General features: G+C 57.5%; 1 protein-coding gene across 1 annotated transcript; it reads right to left on the reverse strand.

The window, feature by feature from the left end:
• Nucleotides 1–3,148: 3,148 nt before the first annotated feature.
• LOC104125721 (green-sensitive opsin) lies at nucleotides 3,149–7,738 on the reverse strand. Its single transcript, XM_009638199.2, has 5 exons — nucleotides 7,378–7,738; nucleotides 5,376–5,544; nucleotides 3,819–3,984; nucleotides 3,467–3,706; nucleotides 3,149–3,280 (listed from the first exon to the last, which is right to left on the reverse strand). The coding sequence occupies exons 1-5, from the start codon at nucleotides 7,736–7,738 to the stop codon at nucleotides 3,149–3,151; spliced, it is 1,068 nt and encodes a 355-aa protein (XP_009636494.1).
• Between the last annotated feature and the right edge of the window lie 106 nt (nucleotides 7,739–7,844).

Consider the following 7,844-nt stretch of genomic DNA (forward strand, 5'->3'; position numbering starts at 1 on the left):
ATGCGGGATGTAAACAGATGGGGGGGGGGGGAACAAAAAAGAAAAACCCCTTCAATGAGATGCTTTGCTACTGGAAGGCTGAATCGATGAGGGCCAGATGAGGTTTTAGCTGTTGGTTGCGGATCGCCTGCCTGCTGCGCTCCTCCCCTACCCCTGCCTGGCACAGCTTTGGAGAAACCAGTGCTGCAACTTGGATGCTTTCATTTTTCCACAGGGATTTGTTGGAGGAGAGGTGAGCATCGCCTGCTGCTGCGGGGCCGCCTCGGCTGGAGGGGGGCTGGAGGCAGCGGGGTTGCTCTCGTGGGACAGGTTTCTCTTCTTATCCCCATCGGCAGCCTCAACCCAAATCAAGCTGATTCTCCTTTGCACCGTGGATGACTTCAAGCTGCCCGATCTCAAGCTCCTCAGAGCATCCCTGCCCAGCCGTGCTCCGCATCCCGCAGCTGCACAGCCCATCTGGGCCCCATCCGCCTCGAGAAGGCTCCTTGCCCATGGGGTGGCTGCACCGAGGAGGTAAAGCTTTTCTGCTGGAGTTCATTGCCTCTCTGAAGCATCCCTGGGGCTGCAGGGGTGGGCGGGATGCTTGGGATCTCTGGCAAATTTGCGGTGCCACATCTGGCGAGGCAGCTGGCTGCTGGGGGCGGCCAGGAGGCACCGGTGCCGGCATCGCCGCCGGCATTTGCCGCTTGCCCGGTGAGCTGCGGCACCCCAGGGCACTCTGCTCCATCCCTCTCATGCCAGTGGGGAAATTTGGCTGCAAAGCCTCAGCCCACTCCAAGGTCTGGCTTTCCAGAACTCCCTGCTAGGTGCCATGGGCTGCTGTCGTCCCCCTCCAGGGTCTGCTACACCATCGTGAATTCTTCCAGCATCGCCGCACGGTAGCGGAAGGCGAGCAGCCCTCAACTCTTAACTGTGGCATTTAAAAAAAGGAAAAAAAAAAAAAAAAAAGTGTGGGAATACACAGCCAGGCACTGTGCACTGCTCAGGGCGTGCGGGTAGGGAGGGTTGCGTTCCCATAATCTACGGCACTCCAAAGTCTAGGGGGCGAGATAAGCAATGCCGAGGAGGCCTCCTTCGCACGCGGCGTGTTCAATCACTCTGTACAAAAAAAGCCCCGGTGCCTCCGCTCCTCTGCTTTTCCCTCGCTTCAAAGAACAAAAGGAAACGGGCTTGTTGCTTTGGAGGTGAAGGAAAGGAGGCTCCCGAGACCTGGGCAGAGCGGGCCATGAATTATTCAGTGTAGCTGTCGGTGCAGGAGTGGTGCCGAGTCCTGCTTCTGTGGTGACCCCAGCACCGGGTCCGGCCAGGAGCCCTGAATTTGGATGGCTGCAGGCACAATCCTGCTGGGTCCGGAGGCAGGAGGGTTCCCGGACAGCTGGGGCTGGGGGCTGCATCCTTCCCCCCTCCCCAGGGCATGACTGCGCGGGTGCTTTGGAGCAAACGGTGGTTTCTATTCCTGCATCCCCATCCCAGTGGCGAGCCTTGGGCTTTCCGCTGCCTTTGGTTGCTTTGGACCAAAAAAAAGGAGGAAAAATGCCTGCAAGGGGCACACGTGCTGAACGGGGCGGGTGGCGGAGGGCGAGAGCCCCGGCAGCAAACGTGCTTGGGATTGCTCTCCAGCCAGCTCGGTAACAAATTCACTGACACAGGGAACAATTTTTTCCCTGACTCTGCCAATTCCTTAACGACGCTGACTCGAAGGGCCCCGCAGGGAGGGGAACTTGAACTCTGCAAAAAGCTCTCTGCTGAAGCTTTATTTAAGGCTGCATGGGGGATGCTTAAATATTAAAGGCCAAAAAAATAATGGCTGCTGGTGGGCTGGGCGGCAAGGGACATGGTACAGGCGGTGGCACCGGCTGCCCTGTGCCCTGGCTGTGCCTCTCATTGCCTCTAAACCCTCCAGCTCATGGGGCTGTCACCTTGCTGGGGACGGTCGCTGCTCTCCCTGCCGTGATCCAGGCTGGTCGAGCCCACAGGTCCCCTTTCCATGGCTTTCGAGACAGCTCTGGGCTTGCGTCCCAAGAGCATTTCCTCGGCTGGACATCGGCATCTTGTCGACACAGCCCAAGAGAAAGGACAAGGATTGAGCATCTGTGTTTTTCTCTGTGCTGCTGCTGTTTATTTCTTATTTTTTAATCCCTACTTCTTGACTGTAGGAGTCCTTGTGCTGACACAATATTATTTATTTATAAAATATGTACAGGAAAGCGCTCGGGTACCGGTCCCACTCTCCAAGGTTGGCCGCGCGTGCCCAGCTGGCCGGAGTGGAGGTGAAAGACGGTTTCTCTGCCTTGGTGTGGGGAGCAGGAGGAGAAAGGAAAGGGCTGAGAAAGATAGAGACTTCAAAGTATGTGAGCAAATATTTACAGGTTCCAAGACAAAAAAAAAAATATATCTACAGTGTTGTCTTGGGGATACAGGGAGCCAGGCTTGAAGCGAAGCCCGCGCCCAGCTCCATTTGTTATATTGATTTATAAAGACTACGGGTATTGATTTCCATCGGCCATGCGGCAGCGGGGTGTGCGGCTCCGGTCAGCCCCGGGCTCAGGTGCTGGCAAGGGGCAGCCGGGGCTGCTCCAGCCATGGGTTTGTGCTTCTGGGGTTTTTGCAATGGTGCTTTGCATGCTTGGGTTTTGCAAACGGGGGCCGAGTGCTTCTGCGGCACTGCCTTGAGTGGCAGGGAAAGGGGATGCGAGCAGGGAACGTGTTTCGGGGAGGCAGGGAGGCAAATATTGCAGTTTGGGGTTTCCCGCTGGCTGCTGCTGTTTTAACAAGATGTGCACAAAGCGGGGGGGGGGGGGGGTGTGTGTTCACTGGTGCTTGGGGCAGGTAGGGAGAGTCCCCAAAAGCTGCCCAGCTCCTGGGAGCTGGGGAAGGGACCTGGGCTCCCCTGCAAGGGGCTGTGTCAGCGTGGAAGAGCTCAGCGCGCCGTGTTGGCACCGGTGGGTGCGGGGGTGCCCCAGCGAGCGTGCCCAGGGCCGGGGGTCTGCATGTGGGGGGGAGCTACCGCAGTACGGGCACAGCTAACTGCTTGTGTGGGGGGGGCGGTGCACAAGGGAGTGACTCCGTGCAATGGGGCTGGGGGTGCATGGGTGTCTGTCTCGGTCCCCAAGCTCGGCAGGTCGCCCCAGTTCAAACTGTCCATGGTCTATGCAGGTGATACTTGGCTGGAGGAGACGGAGGAGACCTCGGTCTTGCTCTGGGATACGGTGGAGGAGACTTCTTCATCCCCAAAGGGGTTCTTGCCGCAGCAGATTGTGGTGATCATGCAGTTGCGGAACTGAAGGAGGGAGAGAAATGGAGAATGATGGCACTGGGGACCAGCAGGGACATGCTGCTGTACTGAGAGCTGCCGACACCCCCTGAGCTTGCTGCTCCCCCCAGGCTGAGATGCAATCACTGGTGGGGCGGACCCCAGGCATGCTGGTATGTCAAGGGCTCACCTGGAAGGCATGGGGCATCTCACCTGTTTGTTCATGAGGACATAGATGATGGGGTTGTAGAGGGAGGAGCTCTTGGAGAAGAAGGCAGGCACTGCCATGAGCGTGGCGGTGAAGTCTGCTCCCTTGTTGGTGAAGATCCAGAACGCCACCACAGCGTAGGGCGTCCAAGCCAGCATAAACCCCAGCACCATGAGGATTACCATCCGCGTCACCTCCTTCTCAGCCTTCTGGGTCGTGGCTGACTCCTGCTGCTGGGCAGCTGCCTGTGGGCAGGGGGGTGGTGAAGGGCACCGTGCATCTTTCCACTCCCAGACCACCTCCCTTCTCCTGCCCGAGCTGCCCACCCTGTCCCCATTCACCCCCTCCCCACGTTACCTCTCGGACTTTGCAGATGAGGCGCCCATAGGAGAAGAAAATGACCACAACTGGGATGATGAAGTGGATGATGAACATGTAGAGGACGTAGGACTCATTGTGGTAGTCGGGGTTGTGGGTGTAGTAGTCAGGACCACAGGAGCACTGCATCCCCTCCGGCATGTATCTGCCAGTGAGAAAGGTTAGGATTTTCGCCCGGATCCTACCTGGGGACAACAGGAGGGGTTCAAACCTGGGGACTGAGTTCCCCAAGGATGGGAATGCTCCATGGCATGTGTGTTCTGTGTGAGCTCCTCCCTGGCTTCTCCTCTGCACCCCACAGCACCCCGCCTCGGCTCTGCAGCGCGCGGCTCCTTGGGGGCCGGCAGTGAGCTGTGCCGACATGTTGTGCTTGGGCACGTAGCATCGGTTTGTTGTGACACTCGCTCCCTCCCACGGGGAACGGGCTGTTTGTTTCTTCCCTACGTGGCTGAGCACTTGCCTGCTGGGAGCCACCTGCTCTCCCGCTGCTGATGGAGGGACGCTGAGTGGGGACGGGAGCCGTCGGCTTGGTGGGTCCAAGCTCTTGAGGGCTTCGTCCCCGCTGCTGCATGGGGTGGAGGGATACACAGCCTGGGTCTGGAGGGACCCCAGCTCAAGGGATGCAGCTCAGGTCTGCTTGGGAGCCTGGGCAGGGATTCCAGGTCAAGGCTGTAGAGGGACCATCTGGTGGTGCCTCATCACAGGTGGATGGCAAAGGGACTTTGCTGCCCCAAAGCCACCTTCTGCACATGCCCAAAGGGCTGGTAGGGGCTTGCTGTGACCCCACAGGACAGCTCTGCAGCGGGGAGTCAGGAGGGGCCGGAGCTACAGCATTAGAGACTTTACCTCCATCTCCTCGGCTCCTCCCTTATGCTCCTGGTGGCCTTTGGCTGCTGCATCAGCTCCTGGCCAGAGGTGTGGGTGCGTGCAAGAGCCAGGCGTGGGCTTGAGCTCACACACTCGCTGGAGCCTGGGGAGCAGCTTGTGGTGTCACCAGCCAGCGTTGACTCTGTTATTGCTGGGGGGCATTTGTTGGGGGGAGCTGAACTGTGCTGCGGTGCTGGGAGCAGCACAGATGGGCTCGCGGGGAGAGCGGGGCAGGGGTGCTGGGAAAGGTGCTGCAGGGCTCCTAGGAGCAATGCTGGGGTGGCAGCTCGCCAGCACAGCCAGGTTTGCCTCCCCAGAGCAGCCTTGCCTGCTGGCCAGGTCATCTAAACCCTCTTTATGGTCTGCAGAGAGAGGTGGGCTCTTCACAGCATGGGTGAGACGAGCTGTGCCTGTCGAAGCCCCTCTTTCTCCGCAGAACACGAGGGGAGCATGAAGGGCTGCTGCAGCTGGAGACGCTGAGCCCTTGGTTAGGGGATTCCAAGCCACAGTGAGACTGACAGCTGGCAACTTAATTCTGTTCTGACTCGCCCCGTTGCCTCTCTCGCCTGGAGCCCAGCGGGTTTCACGTCTGAGCCACGAGTGCATCTCCTGTCCCGCTGGGGTGGTTGCAGAGCAGCTGGGGCTGCTGCTGAGCATCCTTCGGCTCACCTGGACCAGCCAAAGAGGGGTGGAGCAGCACAGGAAAAGGCCATTATCCAGGTAAAAGCGATGCCCATCATGGCGTGGGTTGCAGAGAAGCGAAAGTTTCCCATGGGTTTGCAGACGACGATGTAGCGCTCTATGGCCAAGACAACCAGGGACCACAGGGCAACTTGGCCTGCGGGAGGGAGAGAAGGAGAGAGCGTACGGTGGTGGTAAGAGCTCCGCTGGGCGTGATCTCCCCTTCATGGTCTTGTGGTTGCAGCAGAGAGCAGAGGGAACTGAGGAGCTGGGGATCAGCAAGGGATAACCAGCATCCTACTCAAGAGCTGAGAATCTCCCGGCTGGAACGTGCAAAAGGTCTGGGAGCCAAAGGGAGCATCTGTGCCACAGCGGAGTGGTGGAGATGGAGGCAGGGGGGATCGTCGGGGGGGTTTTCATCATTTGAAAAAGCAAGGGGGTGAATTCCACCTAGGCGTGAGGAAGCACAATTTCCAGCAAAGACGCCAGATGCGTCCAAACCTGTTGATGCTTTTAAATGTGCGTTTCATGAGTCTTCCGCCAGGGCTGGATCAGGGGAGGCGTTCGGGGGAGGCTGTGTGGGTGGGCATGCGTGCACATGTATTTATAAGGGATAATTAAACTTCAGGGGCTTGGGAGCGTTTAGTCTGTGCTGTAAGCCTGCTAATGCCCCCAGCTGTGATAATCTGCTGATAACTACACCCTGCGCTGGGATTTGCTGGAGACCTGCTGCTCGCACACTGCTTGCTTCCCAGCAAACTTTCTTCCCCGCGAGCAGGACCCTCCTTGTTCTTTACTAGACACAAACATTGGAAGGGCAAGTAATGCTGCCTGAAAGCCCACCGGCTTGCTCCATCTCAGATGGTGCAGACCCATATGATCTTCTGACCCCGAGACCAAGCCCTTCCTTGAGCCTTGGCCTAAATCAGGACCTTTAGCTTTGTTTTTGCCTGGCAGAATATCCATATTTTATTTTTTTTTTTTTCCCAGATCAGCATCATTGCAGAGAATTGCCCCATTTAGGGGAAGAAAAAAAACAAACCACCAAGTGAAGTCCTTGCAGTGGTTATGGATCTCTGCAGCGAGGATTAGCAGTTGTCAGATCCATCACGAGGTGCCGTGTGGGCCCGGCTGGCTGCGTGGGCACCGGGTGCAAAATGAATTTTCCCTGTTTTGCACGGGGGCTTTCTGCAGGGCGAAGCGTTAGCGAGCTCTCATGTCCCTGAGAAGTGAAATAAGGAAGCTCCCAAGGGCACCCAAAGCGGGTGCAAGTGGGACAAGAGCTGAGCAATTGCTGCAAAGCCTGGGCCTGGTTTCCCCAGCTCTGTGCAGCACCGAATCCTCCTTCCCCTCCATGCTGCTGCTTTTCTGGTTAAGAGCTGCCACATCTCCCTTTTGCCCCTAGGTAAGCTGTGACCCATCTCCTTGTCTTGAACTCCTCCTCTCCATGCCTGTAACCCCTTCTGCGGGGTCCCTCTCCCCAGGGACGTCTCTTCCCTCCCTGAACCCTTCTGAAGGTGCGTGATGTTGATTCAAGGGCATGATGTGGCCATCCCCAGTCAGGTCTCTGCCAGCCACGCAGCTCTGGCGTGAGACCCCCCCTGCACGTATGCTGGGCAGTGTGGCCAGAATGACCCCAGGCTTGATCCTGCAAACAAGGAGCCCTTCCTGCTGTTCGTTTCCTTGCAGCTGCCTGTTGTGAGATGGGCGCTTCTTGGCGTCAAGATCGCACTTGCATAAATCTGTCTTTATCCCCAGCTGTAAGCCGCAGGGAAGCGGTGCCTTGCATGGCAAGCTCTGCCCCGCGCTAGGAGCTGCCACACCGCACGCGAGATGACAGCTTTCTGCACGGGAGGGACGCCGCATGCATCGCAACCATCCCAATAGCATGATGAAGCGGTGGAATTGGGCTCCTAAAGCCCTGAAGGAGGAAGATCATCCACTGCCAAGCCTGGCCCTTAAACCCAAGCTCCCACCCCACAGCACTTACCTCCCAACGTGGCGAAGAAGCCCTCCACGGCACAGCCAACGGGTCCGAAGACGAAGTAGCCATTCCAGGCAGTGTAGAAGGTGACAGTGAAGCCAAAACAGGCCATGAAGAGGTCAGCCACCGCCAAGTTGACCAAGATATAGTTGAGCGGCTGCCGGAGCTTCTTGTGTTTGAATGTGACCAGGAGGGTGAGGAGGTTGATGGGCAAACCGGTGGAGATGAGGAAGAAGATGTAGCAACACACGAGGCGGTATTTCCAGGGCTCGGCTAGGTAGTACTGGGGGTACTCAAAGGGGCTTCGCACCACCCCTGTCTTGTTGGACATGGGCACATAAAAATTGATGCCTTCCGTCCCATTCATCCTGCCAATGTTACGGCAGCTGCTTTGCTTTTAAGGGTTTTTTTAAAAATCAAATACTCTGGGTTTGTAATTAATTTTGCTTCAACCACAATTTAAAAAAAAAAAA

This window comes from Egretta garzetta, unplaced genomic scaffold, assembly GCF_000687185.1.
Source record: "Egretta garzetta isolate BGI_Z169 unplaced genomic scaffold, ASM68718v1 scaffold105, whole genome shotgun sequence".
NCBI lineage: Eukaryota > Metazoa > Chordata > Aves > Pelecaniformes > Ardeidae > Egretta > Egretta garzetta.